Source organism: Saccopteryx leptura, chromosome 10 (genome assembly GCF_036850995.1).
Source record: "Saccopteryx leptura isolate mSacLep1 chromosome 10, mSacLep1_pri_phased_curated, whole genome shotgun sequence".
Lineage (NCBI taxonomy): Eukaryota > Metazoa > Chordata > Mammalia > Chiroptera > Emballonuridae > Saccopteryx > Saccopteryx leptura.
In genome coordinates this window covers 81,157,836-81,185,081 of record NC_089512.1, presented here as the reverse complement: position 1 = coordinate 81,185,081, position 27,246 = coordinate 81,157,836, and the positions used below count along the sequence as shown (strand labels likewise).

Here is a 27,246-nt window from a genome sequence, read left to right as displayed (position 1 = left end):
CCGTTTCAGCTGGAGCCATTCTAGTGCCTGAGGTGGAGGCCATGGAGCCGTCCTCAGTGCCTGAGGCCACCTTTGCTCCAATGGAGCCTTGGCTGTGGGAGGGGAAGAGAGAGATAGAGAGGAAGAAGAGGGGGAGGGGTGGAGAAGCAGATGGGCGCTTCTCCTGTGTGCCATGGCCGGGAACTGATCCTGGGACTTCCACACGCAGGGCCAAAGCTCTACTGCTGAGTCAACTGGCCAGGGCCTAGCCATGGTAGTTTTACCTGGCTTTGATTTGCTGTTCATTGCTGATCAGACCTGATGTGGTCACTTGGCCCAAGCTATGTCAATCACAGTCTCCTTCCTGGAAAGTAGTAACTCGATTTGGACATAGCCTGCAAGTTTCAGCATATATCTTGAACTGTAATATGTCAACTCAAGAGCTGTTAGACAGCTTTATGTGACTGGAAGCAGGCAAAGCTGGTTCTCAGATAGAAGAATGAAGCAGAGCAGAGGGAGCAAGTTTCAGCCCCTACTGAGGCCTAGATGCCCTTGGGCTCCAGGATATGGCCCTATATTCTTACATAATAAATCTGTCCTCTCTGCCTCTCTCTTTTTTTGTGTGACAGAGACAGAGAGAGAAAGACAGAGAGAGGGACAGATAGGGACAGACAGATAGGAAGGGAGAGAGATGAGAAGCATCAATTTCACATAGTTGCGATACTTTAGTTGTTCATTGATTGTGTTCTCATATGTGCCTTGACTGAGGGGCTACAGCAGAGTGAGTGAACCCTTGCTCAAGCCAGCAACCTTGGGCTTTAAGTCAGTGACCTTTGGGCTCTTGCCAGTGACCCCACGCTCAAGTCGGTGACCTTGAGATTTCGAACCTGGGTCCTCTGCGTTCCAGTCCAATGCTCTATTCACTGTACCATCGCCTGATCAGGCTCTGTCTCTCTTTCTTTTAATACCAGCTAAATTGTTTTTTAATATGTGCAACCAATGAGCCTAATTTAGACACCGTGTAATAAATATCGCACTCTGGGGCCCATTTCAAGGGATAAACCACAGTACAGGTGAAAGAGCTTAAAAATGAGATGCATTTGGATAATGAGATGCATTATAATAACTAATACCTTGTGCATGAGGCTCAAGAAAGACTGATTTAAAATAAATTCCTAGTATATAATAAATAGAAATAAAGTAATACTGATTTATACAGATAAACTAGTTTACCATATTTCCCCATGTATAAGACACACCCTTTTCTGAAAAAATTGGGGGTCTAAAAACTGGGTGTCTTAAAAAAAAACAATAAAAACTGGGTGTGTCTTATACAGTGGTTGCAAATTTTTTTACTTGCATTTCCCGCTTTTTTTGCACAGATGAGTTGTATGATATTTATAATTTATAAATTTGAGTCAATAACTTTATGCAATACTTTTTTTCCAAATTTCGGGCCCCAAAATTAAGATGTGTCTTATACATGGGAGCATCTTATACATGGGGAAATATGGTATTTAGCTATTTATTAGAAAGCCCTGTGATACTATGTATACATATATTTTGAAGCTGAAATTCTTTGGGACAAGATTTTCTTGTCCCTAATGAGCCTGAAATAATGTCTTTTTTTTTTTTTTCTTAAGTGAGGAGCAGGGAGGCAGAGAGAGAAATTCCTGCATGTGCCCTAACCAGGATCCACCTGGCAACTCCCCTATGGGGCTATGCTCTGCCCACCTGGGGCCGTTGCTTCATTGCTTAGCAACTGAACTATTTTAGTGCCTGAGGTGAGGCTATGGAGCTATCCTCAACACCTGCAGCCAACTTGCTCCAACTAAGTCATGGCTGCAGGAGGGGAAGAGAGAGATAAAAAGAAAGAAGGGAGAAGGAGAGAGGTGAAGCAGATGGTTGCTTTTCCTGTGTGCCTTGACCCAGAATTGAACCTGGGACATCCACACGTCAGGGCAACGCTCTACTGCTGAGCCAACTGGCCAGGGCCAATGAAGTTTTTCTATATTGACAAATAACTCAAATGTCAATGAAATTTTTAAAATAATAAAAGGATTTTGAGGCTATGAAATTTTGAAATTATAAAAATGTATGGCCATTTACACTAGTACAATTTACTTTGATAAATTTAAAGATTTATGCCTAACATGTACTAAACATCAAATACCTATTAATATGAAATATCTAAGCCAATAGATTAATAATGAATAAATTAATACTTAAAGAGAGGTTGCTATGTGCTAGGAATTGTGCTACATATATTAATTCATTTAATTACTTGAATCCTCCCCAAAACACTATGATAAAAATATTATGCCTGAATTTGAGTTAAATGACTTTCTCAAAGTCCCACAGCTAGTAAATAAAAAAAAAAAAACACAGCAGATATGCTATTCAAGCGTAGGTGGGCTGTTAACCACTACACCATAGTCTGAATAAGAAAAGTAGATCAAACTAAGACTTCTAAAAAAAGGAACTCTGGAAACTTCTTTGGACACTTTGAAAACCAATTTCATGAAACCAAGGAAAAATGCACAATCTTCTAACTAATCTTTAAATAAGAAATTTAAATTGTTCATGATTCTTACCGGGGGTTAGAAGGAGAAGGTGGATTCATTTCTTTCTGATAGTGGCGACCCTGGTTGACAGGCTGTAAGAGACAAAATATTTGTGAGTAACTAATCAGCATTATGCTCCTTGCATGTACTTTCACATGCACTCTCATTACGATAGTTCTTTCTAAAGAAACACTCTGCAAGAAGGGGCTAGCTTATTTTATAGAGTAGTTGCAGGCTATTTGGGGATCAAGCAAATAACAAAGTGATGTATATTAGAAAACACAAGTTATTTTAATGTCTAGTCACTGGACTAGACAGCATCTATGGTAGAATTCTTCTCATTGTGTAATTTTATGCTGTTATTTTTTTCTTCTTTCCCAAGTGAGAGGAGGGGAGATAGAGAGACAGACTCCTGCACATGCTCTGACTAGAATCCACCCAGCAACCCTCATCTAGGGCTGATGCTTTGCCCATCTGGAGCTATGCTCCCAACCGAGGTATTTTTAGTGCCTGAGGCAGAGGCTCCACGAAGCCATCCTCAATGCCCAGGGCCAATGCACTTGAATCAATTGAGACATGGCTGCAGGAGGGGCAGGGGATAGGGAGAGAGTGAAAGAGAGGGAGAAAGGAGGGAGAAAGGAGGTTAGGAGGTTAGGAGGTAGTGGAGAAGCAGATGGTTGCTTCTCCTGTGTACCCTGACAGGGCACTGAACCCAGGACATCCACACACTGGGCTGATGCTCTACCACTGAGCAAACCAGCCAGGGCTGAAATTTATGCTGTTAACATTGGTTGATATTTCCAAATATAGCAAAACAAAACAAGATATCTTGTGGGTATAATGCTGTATAGCAAGTATAGGCAATAACTTGATGACCAGGAGATCTAGAATATAACTTTATATCTCAATGTTACTAAGTTTGCAAGGAAAACTAATGTTTTCATTAATGAAATTACACATGTAAACCTTAGGTCAAGGTGGTCATTTCCCCCAAATGTATACTAAAACCTCATGCATTAATCAATGAACTACAAAAGGTGATGCCAATATCCAACAAAAATGCGAAATCTCAGTTTTCCCCTTCACAAGAAACCTTTAAGTTACTATTTCAAAACACAGCTATTAGTCAGTACTCAGATGCAAACAATCCTATGTCCACATTAGGAACTGTCATTTCTTATGGATGAATAGTATACCATGGTGTATATGTGCCACATCTTTATCCAGTCTTCTATTTTTTTTTTTTTTTACAGTGATTAAAGCCTTTAAGCAAACTCTTGGCCAATACACCAAGAATCCATAAAAAAGTAGTGTCCTTAACAAGTTCACCAAGTCCAACTTGGCCCCAACACCATGCCAAGTCCCTGAATTTTTATTAATTTTAATGGGGTGACATAAATAAATCAGGGTACATATATTCAAAGAAAACATGTCCAGGTTATCTTGTGGATACCTATTCTGGATTTATAGTAACCTCTGTCAGAACAGGAGAGGTGCTAAGCATGTTATAGCTCATTGTCTGTATTCATTGTTCTATTATTGGATTTCCTAAACTGGTTAAACTAACAATGCTCTTGCATATGGAGCAAAAGCATTTACTGTATTTTGTCAAACCTTTCGAATTATGTGTATTTCTTACAATCTTTAAAGTCAAAGTATTATTAAAGTGTACCCAGCAAATATTTTAAGGTCAATTTAAAAAAATTTAAAAGGGAGGAGTCATATCCTGGAACTCCTACGGGTCTACCATACCATGCTTTTTACTTAAAAAAATTTTTTTTTTTTGTATTTTTCTGAAGCTGGAAACGGGGAGAGACAGTCAGACAGACTCTCGCATGTGCCCGACCGGGATCCACCCGGCACGCCCACCAGGGGCGATGCTCTGCCCACCAGGGGGCGATGCTCTGCCCCTCCGGGGCATCGCTCTGCCACAACCAGAGCCACTCTAGCGCCTGGGGCAGAGGCCAAGGAGCCATCCCCAGTGCCCGGGCCATCTTTGCTCCATTGGAGCCTTGGCTGTGGGAGGGGAAGAGAGAGACAGAGAGGAAGGAGGGGGGGTGGAGAAGCAAATGGGCACTTCTCCTATGTGTCCTGGCCGGAAATCGATCCCGGGCCCCCCGCACGCCAGGCCGACGCTCTACAGCTGAGCCAACCGGCCAGGGCCAACTTAAAAAATTTTAAATTGCTTTTGAATGCTGATGAACAGGAGACACCAAATCTTTTTCTCCTGCAAACTACTACCTTCTTCATTTGATCCAGCTAATAACACTGTTTTGTCTTTTTCCAAATAGCCCCAGATATATGGAAAAGATTTATATAGGCAGATGGGGATCCTCAAACCCCTCAGTGAGATATTGTAAGCATGGCTTTTAAGATACCAAGAGGCAGAAAAAGCCCAATAGAGATAAGGGGAACTACCAGCTTTTAGGATACGCCCTTAAAGGATCCAATGCCCCAAAGGGGTCTCATAGTTCCATCTGGGTCCTGCTTCAATAGTGGAAAGGAAGGTCATTGAGCTAAAGCCTGCCAGGCTTACATGCCTCTGCTGTGAGGAAACAGGGACACTAGAAGGTAGGCTTCCCCCTCGCTCCTCTAAGGGAGGGTTCAGTCTCTTCCAGCCTTGCTCCAGCCACCTATGACCTAACCTTGCCCAGAATGCTGGGGTTTGCCACTGAAGGCTGAAGGTGCCTAGGGCCATCGGCCCCATCTACGACACTGTGGACGAGCATAGGGTATTTCTTCCAAGAAGCAGGTAAACTGATCTCATTTGCACAAGGGCCACTTAACTATGTCTTGCCTGAATAGTCAGGTTTTTTATTCTTCCCTCGAAGATCTCTGTTGTGGGTGTTGATAGTCCTATTTTCTGCTGCTTTGTTTAATATATAGTGTTTCCTTTATTCCTCCTACCTCAATGCCCCACTCATGTTTCAGGCTGGGACCTACTCCTAATTTAGAGCTCTCTTTCCCCCTTTTGCCAACTTCTATTATGAATCCACCTTTGCCACCCAGCTTAGTGTATCCCAAGGTTCTATTTACCATGACACAGTTGCAGAGCTCCAGGGAAAAGCAACCTGGTCTCATCTCTCCAGGCAGAGGAGAACAGAACTCCATCTCCACACATGCTGCAGATGGCTTTTCCAGTCTACTTGAATCATTACCAGCTAGAAGCAGCAGTCATTGGGACTTGGACATGAGCTGCAAAGTATAGAATTGTGACAACAATTCCAGTGCCATGCGGACTTTTCCTGGATGTGGACTTTTCCTGGACTCCTGCTCCTTGGGACAGCTCCTAACAGACTGAACTGGGGTTGGGTTGCATTTATCAGGGACTTGGCATGGTGTTGGGGCCAACTTGGACTTGGTGAACATGTTAAGGACACTACTCTTTTATGGATTCTTGCTGTATTGGCCAAGAGTTTGCTTAAAGGCTTTAATCACTGTAAAAAAAAAAATAGAAGACTGTATAAAGAAGATGTGGCACATATACACCATGGTATACTACTCAGCCATAAGAAATGATGACATCGGATCACTTACAACAAAATGGTGGGATCTTGATAACATTATAAGGAGTGAAATAAGTAATTCAGAAAAAAACAAGAACTGCAGGATTCTAAACATTGGTGGGACATAAAGACGAGACTAAGAGACATGGACAAGAGTGTGGTGGTTACGGGGGGCAGTGGGAGGGAAGGAGGGAGAGGGGGAGGGGGAAGGGGAAGGGCACAAAAAAACTAGATAGAAGGTGATAGAGGACAATCTATCTGACTTTGGGTGATGGGTATGCAACATAATTGAATGACAAGATAACCTGGACATGTTTTCTTTGAATATATGTACCCTGATTTATTGATGTCACCCCACTAAAATTAATAAAAATTTATTGATTAAAAAAAAAAACACATGTAAGAACCACATCCAGTGTAAACCTTAACTTGACTCCATTAGAACCTGATGTTTTTCATTTGTTCTATAAAAGGAGAAAATTCCATTATCACCTATACAAATTCCATTTTTCCAACATTAGCTCAAAGTATTTTTCTTATGTGACTAATAACCATGTAATTGTAATATGAAAATCATTTTTAATGTTCTCACTTTATTATGAGTTGGAATTTGGTATACATTTTTCAACTGCATTTAAAGGGCTTCAGTTAGTTCCTTACCCAATAGGGCTCGTGTTAATGTTTTATCATCCATAATGTGAACCTACAGTGCTATACCAACTGAGAAAAACAGTATAGCCATGGTGCCTGGACATACACAACACATAGTTCTTATATTCCACATATTCCTTATTATAATGGGTCCTTAAATATTAACGACATGGGTAATGGGAATTCTTTATTTAGAGTAAGATGTCTTACCCTGTAAATAATGTCTTGAAAGTGTTCCTTTAACTTGAGTCAAACACCCTGTATGATAATCACAGTCACTTAGCCTGACTATCCATGATGCACCATGAATTTAAATGTACTCAGATACTTTGGTAATTGAATCACTATTAACGCATCACCATTTCAATAATAAGAAACAACATCTGGGAGAACAGTGAAAAGAAAAACATGTCATAAGACATATTTGATCTAACTAGAGAAATAAGACTTTTAGCAATTTGCAAGTGAAATTTAGTTCTATGATTTAGTATGCAAAGGGCCTAGCAAGTTCTCCAGACCAACTCACACTGGTGCAGAAATACTCCTAGTAATACTGCCATTAGTACTCCAGTACTGCTGTTGCATGCAGGTCTCCTGGGAATGGACCTCACCTAGGTACTTTCCGAGGCATTTCTATAACTCTGTAAACATCAGTCCTGATATTCAGCCAAATTCCTTTTTTTTTAAATTCATTTTTAGAGAGGAGAGAGGGAGAGAGAGACAGAGAAGGAGAGAAGAGAGAGAGACAGAGAGAGAGAGAAAGGGGGAGGAGCTGGAAGCATCAACTCCCATATGTGCCTTGACCAGGCAAGCCCAGGGTTTTGAACTAGTGACCTCAGCATTTCCAGGTCGATGCTTTATCCACTGCACCACCACAGGTCAGGCGAAATTCCTATTTTCTTAATTTTATCCCATTAATTCTATTTATATCTATTCCCAACTTCCTTATATCAAATGCTTTACTCCATCCTCTGGAGAAATGAAATGGCTACAAAATCCTATGTTGTTTGTGACCCAGCTGTCAGACGACACAGACTAGCCCTTTCCATCTTTGCTCATGTTTATATAAAACAGATCCAATGACACAGAAATAAAAAGGGAACACAATTAATAAAGGACTCATAGATATAATGATTTTTAAGTGTAAGAAAACAAAAAAAATAACTAGTAGAAACTTTTCAAAGTAGTAAGGATTATAGACATAGACAGAGAAGTAAGTAAAAATATTCACTTAAGGTAATTGGAGACTGTGTAACCTGGTCTAAATACTTGATTCCTTAACTTAATTTGTATTATTAAAAACTGACAAAGTTATTAGCCAAAATATTTTATTCAATAAGCAACTTAAATTTAATAATAGCATATCATGGCAGAGCACTCCAATTGACACACGTAATGGCTACAGACTGACTTATAAACCCAAATTGCTAATGACTCAGTTGGGGAAAAATGCAAGTTTGCTTTGTAGTGTCATACAAAGTGGGTGACCCATTTCCCTTTCTCTGTACCTGTTTCCCAATTTCATAATGAGACTCAGGGACAGGAAGCATCTATGGGAATGATGCAGCTAAGGAGCTCTTTCACGATGTTTCAGTTCCTATAACTTTGCTTTCATTCTTTGAAAGGGCAGACCTTTCACTTGGATGAGGTCTTTTTGTTTTCCTAGGCCCAAATCCAAATGCATGAGAATGGGCCTAATGATTTCTAAAGCTCTCTAACCATGGTAAGGCGGGGATGGGGAGAATATTATGGGCTGTCAAGCCAGATGTCCCTGTCCACAAGTGGAAATAGATATGTTTCTACCCAAATACAGCAGCAAGCCTTTTTCTACTATTTCTACGTAGGTACCATCTTTTGAAAGCACCAGTTAAAAAAAATTGATTTTCTGATTTTGGAATTCAGCCATATTTAGAGATTACCATAAGAAGAAGCCAAGAAATAGTAACACATGACAATAATGATAATGGCAGTAACTGATATTTCCTGAGAACTTACTCTATATTAAATCCTGGTCAGATATTCTCTCATGGTAATTCAGTGAAATAGATAGGATTGACAACTCCATTGAACAGAAGAGGTAATTCAAACACTGGGTGTTAACCCAAGGTCATGCCAGCCAGAAAACAGTGGAGCCATAATTTGAAACCAGGCCATCGTATTTTTATTTTTATTTTTATTTTTTTTTAATTTTTCTTTTATTAATTTTTAGAGAGGAGAGAGAGTGAGTGAGAAAGAGAGAGAGAGAAGGGGGAGGGAGGAGCAGGAAGCATCAACTCCCATATGTGCCTTGACCAGGCAAGCCCAGGGTTTTGAACTGGTGACCTCAGCGTTCCAGGTCGACGCTTTATCCACTGCGCCACCATAGGTCAGGCAGGCCATCGTATTTTAAAGTTGACCCTCTAACCACCAGAGTGTCATGCTTAATCCAGGTAGGGGCTCACCTGGAGTGATGAATACCTAACTTTTTGAATAACAAATACAAGAAACTCAGTCCAGTTTATGTCAGGAAAAATAAAAGTGGTCTTGAAATACATTTATTTGAAATATATAAGATTATCTCCTTACCATAAATTAAATTCATTTGTAACATTCTTACATGTTACTCTATACTTAAAATTAAAGAAAATAAATTTGGCTACACTGCTGAATTTGGGACAAATATAAGATAGACAATATTTTGAGAACAAGGAAAGTTTCTTTCATGGGGTGACTTTCATAGTCACCAAACACAGAACAACTTGCACATTTCAATATTTTCTTGTAACAGCTCAGATATTACACTGACTCTAATATCACTTTTTGTATATCACTTCTATTGTGGCATAAGACATCTGATCATCTGATTTGTCTGCAGCATAGCACAATCAACTGCTTACCTTTTGAGTTCAAGGAGGATTAAAAAAACTTATCATACCTAAAGCCAGCTGAGAAGTAAATGAATCTGTAGATCAAAACAAATTAAGATCTATTAGAGCCTGAAATGCCAATATATTATTTATTATATATCAGACACATAGCAGCCAGCAGTCACCACATAAAACGCTGATATGCGGTGAGCAAAGAAAGAGAACAGGTCATAGAAACTCAGGACCTCACCCTTTTGGTGGTGCTGTTGCTATGCACTACTGAAGGGAAAACCGCATTCACATAAAATGAACCATCACTGAGCACAAAGAAGCTTTGCTTTTCCATGATCCAGCTGATAGAAATTTGAGGGTGAGGGAGAGAAGTAAAGGCTAAATAAAGAAACAGGAAATATGATAATCCTGTCATATTAAAAGGTAAAGACAACATTTTCATGTTGTTATGTAAAAACCTATGATAATGGCAATAATGTTGCAAGGTTATTCAAGACCATAAATAGCTTGTCTGAGAACCTCACCATATGCTTATAATTTTATTAAGTGTGTCTTGCCTTGTTTTTCTCCAAATACTCTCCACAGTGTGCCATTTGATGGATGCATGTGATGAGTTTTTTTTTTAAACTTGGTATTAGGTTATGGGAATTCTTAATCTGAAAGAATGGTGGCTTTGGGGCATCTGATTACAGTGCAGCATGCACATGGGGAATGGTTTTCTTGAATCTAGGTGTAAGGTCGGTGGATAATGGGAAAGGTCAGACCCGCAAACTTTGGCTAGGACTGCCCACAACCAAGCGCGCTAAAAGAGGCTTCGCAGAAACCATTTGGAAAAAAGTGACCATCTGCCAGCCAGTGAGATTTCACCATGTCATATCAGCTCGACCACCCTAGAGGGACCCTTTAAATAACCCCTACGCAGGTCACCACTTGCGACTTCCCTGGCCTCCATCTTTCCTCGGGGCCAGGGAACCTCTTCAGGCGGGATGCGTGCTCTGTACTCAATAAAGCCTTTTGTTATTGTATACTTTGTGGCTCCGGCCCCTTCCTTCCCTCTCTGCAGGGAAAAATACCTTACATTTTGGTGCTGAAACCCGGGAGGAGTTTGAAGTCCGCAAGGACTGCTCCTCTTTCCATTCCCTCCGAGAAAGAACCAGGATCTCCGACATTCCACCCACTTCGGCGCACAGTGTGGTAAGTCCCCTGCCTCCAGCCTTCCCCTCAGGTCTTTCCTCCGAGACTCCCTGTCTGAAACCATAGCTACCTCAGGGAAGTCTTTTCCGTTCCGAGTGCGTGTGCTTGTGGAGATGTCCAGAGCATATCCACTTTACCTTTTCTATCCATGGCCAGACCTTGAGTTTTTAGGACGCTAATACTCAAATCTGACCACTCCGAGGACTGAGGGCGGCTGTGGGGGCACAGGAATCTCCCTCCTGAAAGAAGAAGAAACTTCTTCTCTGCTGTGGCCAGGCCACAGAACCCACTGAATTAGCCTCCTGAAGGGACTTTCGGTGTTAACACCCTCACCAATTTAACTATCGCCAAAAAAGCTAGGAACTGATTGGAGATTTCTTACATTCATGGCTTCTAATTATTCGCGCACCTGTCCTTAATCTCTGTGCCGCCTGTTCCACTGCACAGGCCTTTTTCTGGCCAGAGAAACCTCACCTAAAACCTCCACTCCTGATCTTTCCTTCTCCGTGGACTCCCAACTCTCTCTCCCTCCTGTCTGACCCCCGGGGGCACCCCTCTCTTGGGACTTCTCTGGTCCCTCTGCGGACCTCTTTTGTGCTCGGGTCTCTTCCCTCTGAGAGCCCCCTCCCCTCCCTTTGCAAAAACCTGTTTCTTATTCACCACTACCATCTGTCTTTCTCCTCCCCTGCTGGTCAGGGGCCCTTCCCTTCTCCACTGTGTTCTTAAACCCCTCCTCTGTCAGGCCTTTCTCAGCCTGGCATTGGCTCTTACACCGGTTTTCAGGACGTCCAACCCCAATTTTCTTGCAGGAAGTTCTGATCCTGTCCTGCCTTTGGCTCCAGTGTTTCCTATGAGATCTGGGTGCCAGGCTCCGCATGAGCCCCCCTCCTCTTATTCTCAACCCCCCCCCCCAAACTCCTATCCGGGACTTGTGAACACAGCATTTAAAGTTTTTAACAGTCCCAACTAGTAGAAACAGGCCAAGACTGTTAGCCAGGCCTGCATGCAGCAGAAGGTAATGTTCCAAATGTTCCAGCTCTTGTGGCAGCCCTGAGGCCAGCAGAGCAACAGGGGCAAGGCACAGGAAGTGCCCGACCCAAATCCAAGCCACAAAGAGAAATTCCACCAGCAGCTTGCTTTAAGTGTGGCAAGCAGGACCACTGGTCCCAGCAGTGCCCCTGCCCGAGGCTGCCCACTAAGCCCTGCCCTGACTGCAAGCAGCCCAGTCACTGGCAGAGTGATTTCCCCTTTGGGCAACAGACTTTTCCTCAGTGCCTCTATGTGAAGGAGAAGCCACCTGAATGGGAAGGCCAATCCAGCCAGGTGAGTGCATTGCTCAAACTCCTAGGACACGGCCTGGACTCAGAGAACCCAGGTATGCTGCAACAAGTGGGTAAGTCCATCTCATTTCTTGTAGACACAGGAGCTACCTTCTCTGTTTTGCCATCACACTCTGGACCTCTAGTTCCCTCACAGGTCTCGGTTATGGGAGTGGATGGGACCCCTTCCTTTCCCCTTTTTATGCCACTCCTGACATGCAGTTTTGCCTCAAGCTTACCTCCTTACAGGACCACTGGCAGTTGGAACCACTGGTCTCCATTCATCTCTAGCTCACCAAGAGGCTGGGCCCTGCAGATCCCCTTATTACTCCTCTTTTTTAAAAATCCTTACAGGCCCGCGTCTGCAAAGTTTCTCAACTCACAGCAAAACAGATGTTCCTCCTGACACCCCTCAAAACCACCACCTTCTGATCTCTCCCTCCTCACGATGCCCCAATCAGCAGGAAGTAGCCAGACAATAAACGGCGCCCCTTTTCTATTTAACACAAAAGGTCAGAATGTAAGGTTGGTGGATAATGGGAAAGGTCAGACCTGCGAACTTTGGCTAGGACCACCCACAATCAAGTGCACCAAGAGAGGCTTCACAGGAACCCTTTGGAAAAAAGCAACCGTCTGCCAGCCAGTGAGATTTTACCACGTCATATTATCTAGACCACCCTAGGGACCCTTTAAATATCTCCCACGCGGGTCACCACTTGCGACTTCCTTGGCCTCCATCTTTCCTCGGGGCCAGGGAACCTCCCAGGTGGGATGCACACTCTTTATTCAATAAAGCCTTTTACTATTCCACACTTCATGGCTCTGGCTCCTTCCTTCCTTCTCGGTGGGGAAAAATACCTTACACTAGGTTAGAGGTGGGACAGAGAAATAATGAAAGAATTTAGTTGTAAAGGTCTGAGCGGGTTGGTCTGGATTCTAATGTTACACTCACATTAAAATGAGAACAATAGAAAATTCTGTCCCCCCTTAAAGCCCTCAGTGGTCTTAAAAAAGGAAAATGTTCTAGAAACCTTCTCTGATCACTGAAGTGGCTCTTTGAGGAGAATAATTTTGGGGAGCAGACAATCAGAGTTAGCCTGAGTGTGCTCTGTTAGTGCAGGACACATGCATTCTATGCTCTCATTCAGTTCTTACCACGCCAACACCAGGAAGCTCTTTATTATTCCCCTTTGCTAGGTGCTTGTGCCAGTGAATAGCAGAGCTGGGGAATGAGCCCAGGATGGCTGTCATAGAGTCTATATTTTGGTCATCACATGAAGCTATCTCCATCAATAACTATTCCTTTTCCTTAAAAAGAAAGACATACACACACGCACACACACGATATGGTTTTATGCTAGTGTCAATCAAAATCCTTCACCAAAATGAAATTCAGTTAAAAATCCATTGTAACCACCTCCCAGCTCCCCTCCCAAGGCTGCCTGTAGCCCAGTTTTTGAATAAATTTCATGAGGGCTACTCCTAACACAAACCCTCCAAAATCGATTACTTGTAGCTTGGTTTCCACAGAAGTTGTATTGGTTTTAATTGAATTTGGTTCTAAGTTAGAAACTTTGAAAAATTTGTCAAAGGCCAACAGATTTCTCAGTAGCCTTGATTTACTTAGCATGAGATGCCAACAAAAGCCAATTTGCTATGAGACATATGGTTACATTTAACTACAGTTTTAAACTGTATTATATCTAAACACCTGTTAAACAGTACATATGACTCTGAACTGTAGAGATACTGAGTGGAGTTGAGGAATCTTAGCTTGTAGCAACACAAAGGAATTTTACTCTGCGTGGGCTTTCTGGTTTCAGACTGCAGTGTGTAAAATCAGATAAAATGCTAAACTGAATGTGATCTGCCTAAATCCCCCTTTTAAACTATTGGTCATTAAACCATGCCCAGAGGGAGATTTTTCCTTTATGGGTATATGTAATACCCATTTGTCAAATCTTGAATGCAAGATATTGCCTGCATCATTCAGGATTTATTTAAGAAAAAAAAAGCGTTCATATTTATTTTGGAATGTTGGTGAAAGCTACCTTATTTATCTTTTAATATTATTGGTTAATTATTCAACCAGTGACTAACAAGCAGCAGTGACTGCGTGTGACCTCATGCCAGGCTGTGCTCAGCACGGTGCTGCCCTCACGGGGCTTACATGGGGCCTGGGTGATGTTGGTAACGATGGCTAACTGATGTGGTAAGTGACAGCATTGAGCCTGAAGGTCATGGGGACCCCGAGAAGAAATCAGAGTGGCCGAGGGTCACAGGGTTTTCGTGAAATAGTAACATTCAAATTGGGCCACAAGGAGTGTTCAGGAGAAGAGGATGGAAGGTCCCCAGGCAGAGGGAAGAGCCTCGGTAGTGGCAGGACTGATGTGGCCTGGGGCAAGGGTGTGGCGACCTGCACAGTGCAGCTGGAGCATGGCAGGCCAGCTCCCTGTGCCTGCTGGGTGGAGGTCAGCAGTGATGTGAGACACACGAACACTCAGGTCAGGTCTGGTTCAGGGTGATGGAGAAGCAAAGGCCCTGAGATGAGGTCATCTTGCTAATGGGGAGACTGCACTCTCCCCTCCACAGATTCTCTTCTGCTCCTTTTTGGAACTTGGGATTCCTTTCTCTCTTTCTACATGGCGAGTTTGCACTTATTCTTGATCTCTGATTTAACTGAGGCTTTCTCTGTGAAACCAATGGGAAGAATGAATTGCTCCCTCTCACTTGTCTCCAGAACTCTTTATTTTATTATCACTCACTATCCGGATGTACAGTGAGCTGGACTCTGCTTTCCTCCAACTTGGTGAACATCTCCAGGCTGGGTAAAGCTTGATTTGTATCTCCACCATAGTGGTACGCAGCATGCCGTACCACTCAAAACAAAATGTGTGATGCATCAATGTGAGACAGACAAGCTGGGCTGTGGTGAGAGTCACAATGGAGGTATTGCTGGCTCTTGTGGCAAAAAGGAAGGTGTATCTCTCATGGTGAGGCCTTGAGAAGGGCTGCAGAAAGCTTTGGAGCTAAGTCTTGTGGAATAGATAGGCATAAGGTACAAGGATATGTGCAGAGTGCATTTAGGGAATCACAACTGGGACTAAAGCATGGAGTGAGAGGTGGGAAGTGGTGACTGATAAGCTGAAGGGGCAAGTCTCAGATCATCAGGGGCCCATGGACCAAACTAAAGAGGCCACAGGGGTTATAAAGGGCTTTACGCAGGGAAGAGATAAAATCAGATCTGGGCTTCAGAAAAATCAGTAATGTGAATAATAATGATAATAAAAATGACAACTAACCTCAATTTATTAAATGCTTATTATATCTCAGATACAATGCCAAGTGTTTTTTTCAAGGTCATAGCTTGGGTGTGAATCTTGACAATATGACTTCAGAGCAGCTGCTCCTAACCATCCGGCTACAGTGCTTGGACTGGAAGTACAGAGGTATTAGGAGGTTTTTGAAGAATTTTGAATAAAAAACAAAATGCCAAGATTACGGCACAGTTAGGGAGGGAGGTAAAAAGGAGACAGGATATTCAGGATTTGGAGACCACTTGATTACAGATAATGAAGGAGTGAGAGATGTCTTCCAATTGCTGGTTTGAATGGCACCATGGATAGTGGGGCCATCACTGAGCTGCAAGAAAATCAGGATGTTATTGTGACAAATAAATTATAAGTTCTTTTGTTTCTTCTTTTTTAAAGCCCCAGTACAACTTCTAGAGAGAAAGGCATGCACTCTCAGAAAGAACACAGTGTTTCTTGTAAATTGCTTCATTTAAACTCTATAGCAACAAGATGCAAAATTCATTAAGGAATGTAATTTTCCACTTGGTGATAGTTCCAATATTGAAATAATTGAATTTGATGCAATAATAAACATATCTTAGGAATACCAAAGCTAGCTTTTCAATTATTTTCTGTCTAAAAAATAGACTGTTTTCAATTTCTCATTTGGTCCAATAGAGGGGTTATTAAGTTCATTACCCACGCTGTTATTGTTGGCCGATTAGTTTTGGAGAGGAGTAGTTGTCACACATAAAGACTTCGGTCCTCCCCAGAACAGGACAGTGATGAGAACACTGTATTCAGGGCCACCAAGAGTTCAGCCTTTTCAGTCCATAATCAGTAAATAAATAGTCATTCCTCAGCTTGCCCTTTGTAGTGTTGGTCTCCAGCTTCTTCAAGACAGAACGAGCTCATTCAGGAGGCCATTGTGCTCCTCTTTCTTTTGGTTTAAATGCTTGCTGAGGGATATTTTATAAGGAAGGCAATGTTCCAATTACACTGTAAATTGCATTGGCAAATATCTGTGACTTACTCTGCTGTTTTTAGCTCTGGCTGCAAGGATGCTCTGAGTAACCAGCACACAGGGTTATTTCTGCTGGGTGGGTAAACAGATATTCTTTGGCACCAAAGCTTCTCAGGTATTATGCATGCTTGATCATTCAATGTAATGAAAGCACAACTAAGACAAGAGAAACTGGATGGTGGGCAGGGGGAGAAGAAAGAACACTAATGAAAAATGAACACCATCCCCCTGCTCCTGCCCACACATCTCCTTAGAGCCACTTTGAATTCCTCCTCCGTGAAGACTGGTAAGTTCTCTCCAGAGCAGAATTCTCACCTGCTGCTGGATGTTGGTAGCACTCATTTGACAACTGAGTCACCGTATCATGATGGTAAGGAGCTCAGACTCAGGAATCATGCCACACTAGACCTGACCCTTTGCTCAAGGGCCTCCATTCCCTCATCTGGAAATGGGAACTCACTCATGCCTACCACAGAGGGGAGCAGGAAGGAGTAAATCAGACAACAAGGATGACACCAGTACGAGGCTCTGAGAGAGAGTGCTAAGAGTGACAAAGATGTTGAAGACCTAGAAAAAAACTAGCTTTAAAATTCAAAGAGAAAATTAATCAATATTTAATGAAATACTTTATACATAAGTTATCTACTGTTGACTACACTTGAATTCGATCTCTATATATTTTATTTTAATATTTTATATAAATATGAATCAAAGTTACATGGTTTTATATTTCCTTTCAAATACTGCATGGTAACAAAGTTATATTCACTGTTGGATGAAACTGTATATTTTTAAATTTTTTATTTTTAATTTATTGTATTGACATGGTTTCAAGCATCCTACTCAATATAACACCTTCTACACACTGTATCGTGCCCTCTATGCCCCATGCAGTCTCTTTCCAGCCCCGTTTCTTTCCCTTAGCTCCCTCTACCTCTCCTTCCCCTCTGGGAATTGCTACCCTGATGTCTGTATATATGTGTTATATATATGATTTTGGCTAATCTCTTCACTTTCTTTGATCTCACCCCCTCTCCCCCTTGCCCCCTGACAGCTATCCATCTGTTCTTTGTGACCCTGCCTCTGTTTCCATTTTCTTCCTCAGTTTATTGTCTTCATCAGATTCCACATACATATAAGTGAGATCATATGGTATTTGTCTCTCCCCGCTTGGTTTACTTCATTTAGCATAACAATCTCCATGTCCATCCATGCTGCCACAAAAGGTAAGATTTTCTTCTTTTTTACGGCCATGTAGTATCCCACTGTGTAAATGTACCACAGCTTTTTTTTTAATGAAACTGCATTTTAATATGCTTGATCTGATGTTGAATGTGGTCTTATCAGTAAATGTTTTATGGGCCTGGTCAAGTAACATTTCAAATATCTCTAGGTGCTTAATAATTACCATTATTATTATAATAATTTTATTAGTCTGCCTCATATTTCTTGTGCTGCACAGAACTGTTCTGTTGAAGTCTCTGCTTTGTATTTCTAATTAATCCAGAAGATCCTTGAGGACAGAACAGGGTAGAGCAAAAGTAGGTTTTCAGTTATTCATATGAAAAATAACAGAATAATTAATAAATAATAATATAAGAGTAAATGCTGTGTTTCATGTATTCACAACTGTAAACCTATTTTTGCCCCGCCCAGTTTTGTGGAGAATAGACTGAGTCAAAACACTGGGCTCTGCTCTGCGATCCGATACTGACCAAGTGCAGAAGGTTGGGCCCAGAATTTAGTTTCTTTGCCTGAGAAACAGGAAGACTTTGATATGTTGCAACTCTTTTGTCAGTCCATAGTGATGGTAATGGGCCATATTTAATAAAGTGCTCTATCTGTATATCAGCAAATGTAAGCCCTTGAGGCATCTGCAGTGCTGATCATGGCCCTAGGCACAGGGAAGTCTTCAAACATCTGATTTCTACAGAAGGTTCTTTTCTGACCTGGTCTCCAAGCAATACTTAATATATCTATAGTCTCTTCCTCTTTATTCATTCATTTAATACATATTGACCCCTCCTATGTGCCAGGTCCTGTACTAGGAGCTGAGATGAAATGGCATACCTAGAATTTACGGTAAAATTATTCTTTTTTTTTTTTTTTTTACTTTATGATTTTATATATTATCACAAAATTAACATATATTATTTGAGGTTAAATAAGACAATAAAAAATAATCAATGCCCCACACCTAAACAGCTGTTTCAGAATGAGCCCTGGGAGTTTCCCACAGGGAGTGTGCTTATTTTGGCCCTGGTTGTCCCAGGCAAGGCTGGGCTTTGCTAGAAAGAAGCTTGCCCTTCATTAAGGCAATCAACAAAAACGCAAAGTGGACTCACAGGAGGCAGGCAGGAGTTCCAGGTGGTTGTGTCATCACTGCTGGTACTTATGCTGACATGACAGTTGTCCACTTGGGATGCACTCAGGACGTGGGAAGCCCCCATATCCTCAAGATCTTCACTCTGTTGCCGCTGTAGGCTTGCCAGCATTTGCACCTCGGATTCACTCATCTGGCTGGGCTGATAGTTTCTGCAGTCATACTCCTGACAACAGAGGAAAAAAGAGACAGAGAAAAGGGTCATTTGGACTTTCTTAATTTTATAGGCTACCAACAAATGCTACTCCACGGCTTACCCCTTCAGTGGTTCCTCAATGACAGGAGCCACATCCTTAACATGCCTTTATACAATGCCTACCCGACCTGCCTGACCTTGTCTTTTCCCTGACATGTCAGCCATACTGTGCTTCACTGAAGTCTCTAAGCATCAAACTTGTATGCCCATGCTAGTTCCCTGTGTCCTATCTGCTGGCTAAGTCTTACGTGGTTTTAGATTCCAAATTATATGCTACTAACTCACGAAAACTGGGTCAGCTCCTCCACATTCTGGGCTTGCATAAAGCCTCAAGTACTCATTTTTAGCCTCTATCACAGTTATGGTTAGTAACTGGCATTGGTGTTCACAGTGGTCTGTGAGCTCTGCAAAGGCAGGTGCTGTGACTGTCTTACTCCCACTGTACTTCCCATGTCTGATGCTCAACCAGTATTTGGACTAAATAAACAATAGTTCAAAGGAATTTTTTCTTATTTAAAGAGAAATTGCTTCCCATAAAAATGTCCACTTTTACAAGGAAATTGATGAATTTCATCCTTGCCAACATTATGACCAAACACATTCAGCTTACAGTAATACTGAGAATGACTAATGCTGTTAAAAGCCATCAAATAAAATATGAACCTCAGATGGGAATGTGTAAGGTCTGAAAGCCAGAAAGACCTCACAGATACAATAAACACTTTTACTGATACGGACTTTACTACATATGTAATCTGTCAGGCACATTTTTTTTGAATAGCACTATAAATTTTTAGAGGCTAATATAAATATTCTTTTACTGTACTGAGAAAATTGGCATATGTAATTTTCAAAACCTTTCCTTTCTCTCTAGCCTAAACCAAATTTGATAACAAATACTAATTTCAACTTTGCTAAAATGTTAGCATTATATGTGAGCATTATTATGAATACACAGCACTGGCATATAACTTAAATACAAAACCAAAAACAATCTTGAAATTTTCTTGTACATCTGTAACAATGGTTTTTTGCCACAAAACTGTAGAATTTTTTAGACATTCTAATCTCTATAATTACTTTCTCAGAGGACTCTTTGAGAAAGACCCTGCCTTCTTCTGTCTCATAAGGATGTAAAAGATAAAAAATATATATAATTTTGAAAAAGATTCTTGGCATTTCTAGAACATTAAAATCTTTTTAGCCTGACCAGGCGGTGCGCAGTGGATAGAGCGTCGGACTGGGATGCAGATGACCCTGGTTTGAGACCCCGAGGTCGGCAGCTTGAGAGTGGGCTCATCTGGTTTGAGCAAGGCTCACCAGCTTGAGCCCAAGGTTGCTGGCTCGCCAGCAAGGGGTTACTCGGTCTGCTGAAGGCCCGCCCATGGTCATGGCACATATGAGAAAGCAATCAATGAACAACTAAGGTGACGCAACAAAAAACTGATGATTGATGCTTCTCATCTCTCTTCGTCCCTGTCTATCCCTCTCTCTGACTCTTTCTCTGTCCCTGTAAAAAAAAAATCTTTTTAATACAGTATCATCCTCATCATAATTTGGGAATTATGAAACTATACAATCTGGTAATACAATGTGGAGATTTTCTGAAAAGTTACTGGTGAAAACTCACTTAAATTCTTATAGTTCATGACTCTAAGCAGCTTGGCACCCTGAGAGGCCATATGATCTTTAATAAGAGAGTTCATAAGTATTTAACATGTTTGAGAGTTCTTGGGACAACACATATGACAAGAAGAGGAACAAAATTTGTAATAAAAAACACTGCAAAGAAAACAAAGGAAATATAAATAATTTAAATTCAAAAGAAATTATTGGGGGGACAATAAACACAAGAAGAGATGTTCAACATCCCTGTCATGAGTGAAATGCAATCAACACCACAGTGAGATGCCATTCACATCCATTGGGACTGTTATAATACAGTAACAAGTGTTGGAGAGGACATGGAGAAATTGGAATCCTCATATACTGTCCGTAGAAATGTGAAAGGGTGCAGACACTTTGGAAAACAGTTTGGCAGTTCCTTAAAATGTTAAACATGGGCCATGTGGCCCTGCAGTTTAGTCCTAGGTATATATGAAGAGAACTGAAAATGTGTTCATATAAAAACTTGTACATGAATGTCCATAGCAGCATTATTCATAAGAGCCCAAAAGTGGAAACAACCACATGTCTATCAACTGATGAATGGATTTTTGTTTATTCATACAATGAATATAATTTAGCTATAAATGTTACAACATGGATAAACCTTAAAAACATTATAGTATACTAAGTGAAAGAAGCCAGAGAAGAGGTCACAGATTATAGAATTCCATTTACAGGAAATGTCCAAAATATGCAAATTCATAGAGACAGAACACAGATTTGTGGCTTGCAGGGAGAGAGGGAATGTGACGTGACTGCTAATGGGCATGGATTTCATTCTGGGGTGATGCAAATGTTCTGATATTAGGTTGTGGTGATGGTTACATAATTTTGTGAATACACTAAAAAATCCTGAATCGTACACCTTAACAGGGTAAATTTTATGGCATATAAAATATATGTCAAAAAAAAAGTAGTTGATAATCAGATGTGAAAACAAGCCATTGCTTGACTTCGAGTTCAATAGTGATCAAGTGACCTGCTGTTCTTCTGTCAAGAAATGGAGGAGATGACGTCAGAGTAATGGCAGGGTAGGAAGCGATACCGATAAATCTCTCCCAAAACTCAACAAGATCTTCAACCAGAAACAGAAAAACCTATCCTTGGAGCCTCCAGATGTTTCGCAATACACCTGAAGGTATGGTCGAGCGAAAAATTGGCTAAATATATAATCAAACCCCAAAGGAAATACGGAGTAAGAAATGCTCCGCCTTCCTCACTAAACTAAACAGGGCGGCGTTCACTGGGAACTGAGAATATAGAAACTAAGGCGGACAAAGGGGGTGAATAGATCCAGGCCGCAGCACAAATGGCCGAACCAGGCTGTGGCATGGAGATCCAAGCCAAGGAAAAACTGTTCCTGTGGCAACCCGGGCAATACAAGCTAACACTCGCACCAAACCCAGACAAAGAAAGACAAGTGGGGCAGCCATTTTCCCTGATCTCCGGGTCAGCGTGCGCAGATAGTGGGCGAGAGATTCCTTCCAAAGCCCCGGGAGTGGGCGCCCGTGTTATCCCACAGAGAGGCAAAGTCAGAGGCCTTTGTGTGGGCCGAAAGTGGAATCTCCGGACCGCCCCAGGACCCTAGGAAAGCCACGCACGGGGACGGAGCGAGAACTAATTCCAACGCTGGAACTTCTCCGTGCAGGTGGGGGTTTCACTCAGAGGGTGAGGCGGCCGGCCTGATATCCTGGTCTGCGTGCGCAGATAGTGAGTGAGAGACTCCTCCGAGTGCCTCGGTAGTGTGTACCCATGTTATCCCACAGAGGGGCAGAGTCAGAGGCCTTTGTGTGGGTCAAAAGCGGAATCTCGGGCCGCCCCAGTGCCTTGAAAAAGCTGCGCACTGGGACGGTGTGAGAGCCAATTCCAACGCTGGAACTTTTCCATGCGGGAGGGGGTTTCACTCAGAGTGTGAGACTGCCGGCCTGATATCCTGTCTGCATGCACAGATAGTGAGCGAGAGTTTCCTCCAAGTGCCCCGGGAGTGGGCACCTGCCCGTGTTACCGGACAGAGTGGCAGAGCCAGAGGTCTTTGAGTGGGTGGAAGCCCCGCCTGATTATGCTAGCAGCTCTGACTGACTGAGCCTTACCCAGAGCCCTGCGCTGAGTGGGAATAGAGTGGGGAGTTGCCAGCTCTTTGAGCCTCTTACTATCCAGGCAGAGGCAGCAGCAACCCCATAACTGGATTATCAGGCTACTAATTGAGGAAGGAAAGACTAGGAGAAAGGCTCCAAGACCACGGACTCTCTCACTGGCGGAGCCTATAAATGATAATGAGCCTCGACTGCCAACGAGACTGAAGCACAATACATGACATCGCCATAGAGACTTATCAACTGCAAACCTCTACCTGAGCATGCCAAAGGGGCAGAACCTGAGGTACAGAGTCACCGACCAGGAAGAGAGAGAGAAAAGAAAAAGCAAGAAGATAACCTCTCAAAATCAAGAATAATCCACAGACTTTATAACCTATCCCATTTTATTATATTTGTTCGTTTGTTTCTCTTATCTTTATTCTTGATATTTTTTTCTCCTCCAATTTGGTCGATTAACTCTCTGCCGGTCTTACTCTCTCCTCTCCTTGAACTACACTACCCATAAGTGTTTCATTTCCCATTATCTTTTCTTTCCTCTTCCTTTCTCTCTATGAGGGTTGCACTCCAAAACCCTTAACTCTCTCTCTCTCTCTCTTTTTTCTTTTTTCTTCTTTTAGTGGTTCCCTTTTTTCTCTCTCTCTCTCTTTCTTTTCTCCCTTTATATTACTTTCTTCCTTTCTCCTTTACGTCTCCTCTCATTCAATCCTCAATAACGAACAAATTATCTTATCTGGGACTCAAACTTATGTTTGTGGCATTTTGGGGGGTTTTTACTTCACCTTTTTAACTCACTAGCAGTGCTCCCATCCCTGTCTCTCCATTTTATCTAGTTCTTGTTCCACTAAATACAATAGTAATTTTTTAATTTGTCCCCCCATTTTCATGTTTCCCTCTAATTCCTCTCATCATAACTCTTAGTCAACCAACACCTAAAAGCAAATCATTTTATTCTTGACCCAAATTTTTTCCTTATTTGCTTTCTGCGGGTCCATACACCCTTCTTTTTTCTTTTTGCCCCTTTATTACCTCTCTAAAATTCAGGCCCTCCATTACAGGCATTGTTTGTTCTATATAGTACAATATAATTCACAGTTCACCAGAAGATTTTCTCAAGAAAGAGGGGAGAGGAGAGGAGAGGAAAAAAGGAGGGGGAGGGAATAATTTCCTTTTTTTTAAAATTTTTATTTTATTTTATTTTTCTTTATTTCATTATTAATTTTTTTTTAGAAAAACAACTCTTTTTGTTTTTTTATGTTTTTAGCTTTTCATTCTTTATTAAATCCCATTAATACTATCAACAAAACCACCCTCAGATGCCATTAAGGAAGAGAAAATCGAATATCATGGATACAAAAGAAAGAGAGGTAACACAGATAGATGAGGAAAAAATCTATGGAGAAAAAATTTAATGTATTGGAAACCTTGGAGCTAAATGACAGAGAATTCAAGATAGAAATCCTAAAAATACTCAGAGATATACAAGATAACACAGAAAGGCAAATTGGGGAGCTCAGAAAACAACTCAATGAACACAAAGAATATATGTCCAAGGAAATTGAAACTATAAAAACAAATCAAACAGAGATGAAAAACTTAATTCATGAGCTGAAAAATGAGGTAACAAGTTAGTTAATAGAACAGATGAGATAGAAGAGAGGATTAGTGAAATAGAAGACAAGCAACTTGAGGCACAACAGAGAGAAGAAGAAAGAGACTCAAAAATAAAAAAAAATGCGATAGCCCTACAAGAAATATCTGACTCCATCAAAAAGAATAACATAAGAATAATAGGTATATCAGAGGGAGAAGAGAGAGAAAATGGAATGAAGAACATACTCAAACAAATAATAGAAGAGAACTTCCCAAGCCTGTGGAAAGAACTAAAGCCTCAAATTCAAGAAGCAAACAGAACACCGAGTTTTCTTAACCCCAACAAACCTACTCCAAGGCACATCATAATGAAATTGGCACAAACCAACAGCAAAGAAAAAATTCTCAAGGCAGACAGGGAAAAGAAGAATACAACATATAAAGAAAGGCCCATTAGATTATCATCAGATTTCTCAGCAGAAACTCTACAAGCTAGAAGAGAGTGGACCCCAATATTTAAAGTCCTGAAAGAGAGGAACTTTCAGCTATGAATACTATACCCATGAAAGCTATCCTTCAAATATGAAGGAGAAATAAACACATTCACAGATACAGAAAAGATGAGGGAATTTATCATCAGAAAACCCCCACTCCAGGAATTACTAAAGGGGGTTCTCCAATCAGATACAAAGAACAAAAAAAAACAAAAACGAAAACACAAAGCCACAAGTAAAAGCTCCAAAAAGAACACAATAAAACCAAATTTAAACTGTAACAACAACAAAAAGAAAGGGGGGGGGAGAGGATGGAGATTAACCGTAGCAAAGGACGATGGAGTGCAAAAGTACTCACAAAATAGTGCGCTACAATGAACAGGGTAGGAACCCTTTTCATTACTTAAAGGTAACCACCATTGAAAAAAACACCACAGAAGCACATGAGATAAAAAAGATGGCAACAGAGGAAAGATGTATGGAATACAACCAAATAAAAACAAAAGATAGGAAAACGAAAGAGAAGGATCAAACAAGACACAAAACTAACAGAAAGCAATCTATAAAATGGCAATAGGGAACCCACAAGTGTCAATAATTACACTAAATGTAAACGGATTAAACTCACCAATAAAAAGGCACAGAGTAGCAGAACGGATTAAAAAAGAAAATCCAACCGTATGCTGCCTACGGGACACTCATCTAAGTAACAAGGATAAAAACAAATTCAAAGTGAAAGGCTGGAAAACAATATTCGAAGCAAATAACATCCAAAAATAAGCAGGCGTAGCAATACTCATATCTGATAATGCTGACTACTAGATAGCAAAAGTACTCAGAGACAAAAATGGCCATTTCATAATGGCTAAGGGGACACTGAATCAAGAAGACATAACAACTCTTAATATATATGCACCAAACCAAGGAGCACCAAAATATATAAGACAGCTACTTATTGACCTTAAAACAAAAACTGACAAAAATACAATCATACTCGGAGACCTCAATACACCGCTGACGGCTCTAGATCAGTCATCCAAACAGAGAATCAACAAAGATATAGTGGCCTTAAACAAAACACTAGAGCACCTGGATATGATAGACATCTACAGGACATTTCATCCCAAAGTGACTGAGTATACATTTTTCTCCAGTGTACATGGATCCTTCTCAAGAATTGACCATATGTTGGTCCAAAAAAACAACATCAGCAAATTCAGAAAAATCGAAGTTCTACCAAGCATATTTTCTGATCATAAAGCCTTGAAACTAGAATTCAACTGCAAAAAAGAGCAAAAAAATCCCACAAAAATGTGGAAACTAAACAACATACTTTTAAAAAAATGAGTGGGTCAAAGAAGAAATAAGTGCAGAGATCAAAAGATATATACAGACTAATGAAAATGACAATACGACATATCAGAATATATGGGATGCAGCAAAAGCAGTGATAAGAGGGAAGTTCATATCACTTCAGGCATATATGAACAAACAAGAGAGAGCCCAAGTGAACCACTTAACTTCACACCTTAAGGAACTAGAAAAAGAAGAACAAAGAAAACCCAAAACCAGCCGAATAAAGGAGATAATAAAAATCAGAGCAGAAATAAATGAAATAGAGGACAGAAAAGTATAGAAAAAATTAATAGAACAAGGAGCTGGTACTTTGAAAAGATCAACAAAATTGACAAACCTTTGGCAAGACTTACCAAGGAAAAAAGAGAAAAACTCATATAAACAAAATCCAAAATGAAAGAGGAGAAATCACCATGGACACCGTAGATATACAAAGAATTATTGTAGAATACTATGAAAAACTTTATGCCACTAAATTCAACAATCTAGAAGAAATGGATAAATTGTTAGAACAATACAACCTTCCTAGACTGAGTCAAGAAGAAGCAGAAAGCCTAAACAGACCTATCAGTAGAGAAGAAATAGAAAAAACCATTAAAAACCTCCCCAAAAATAAAAGTCCAAGCCCAGACGGCTATACTAGCGAATTTTATCAAACATTCAAAGAAGATTTGGTTCCTATTCTATTGAAAGTCTTCCAAAAAATTGAAGAAGCAATACTTCCAAACACCTGTTATGAGGCCAACATAACCCTCATACCAAAACCAGGCAAGGATGGCACAAAAAAAGAAAACTACAGACCAATATCTCTAATGAATACAGATGCTAAAATACTAAACAAAATACTAGCAAATCGAATACAACAACATATTAAAAAAATAATACATCATGATCAAGTGGGATTCTACCCAGAATCTCAGGGATGGTTCAACATACGTAAAACGGTTAACGTAATACACCATATCAACAAAACAAAGAACAAAAACCACATGATCTTATCAATAGACGCAGAAAAGGCTTTTGATAAAATACAACACAAATTTATATTTAAGACTCTCAACAAAATGGGTATAGA

At 40.9% G+C, this 27,246-nt stretch overlaps 1 protein-coding gene across 9 annotated transcripts in view; it reads right to left on the bottom strand.

Annotated features, from left to right (window-relative positions):
* The window catches only part of CFAP20DC (CFAP20 domain containing), a 401,527-nt gene that overhangs the window by 83,161 nt on the left and 291,120 nt on the right, over positions 1-27,246 (bottom strand). For all 9 annotated transcript variants that reach the window (XM_066351161.1, XM_066351160.1, XM_066351167.1 and 6 more), the window contains 2 exons: positions 18,734-18,937; positions 2,574-2,635 (listed from right to left, as the gene is read on the bottom strand). In XM_066351161.1, the coding sequence (XP_066207258.1) occupies positions 2,574-2,635; positions 18,734-18,937 (266 nt within the window). The remainder of the gene's footprint in view (positions 1-2,573; positions 2,636-18,733; positions 18,938-27,246) is intronic.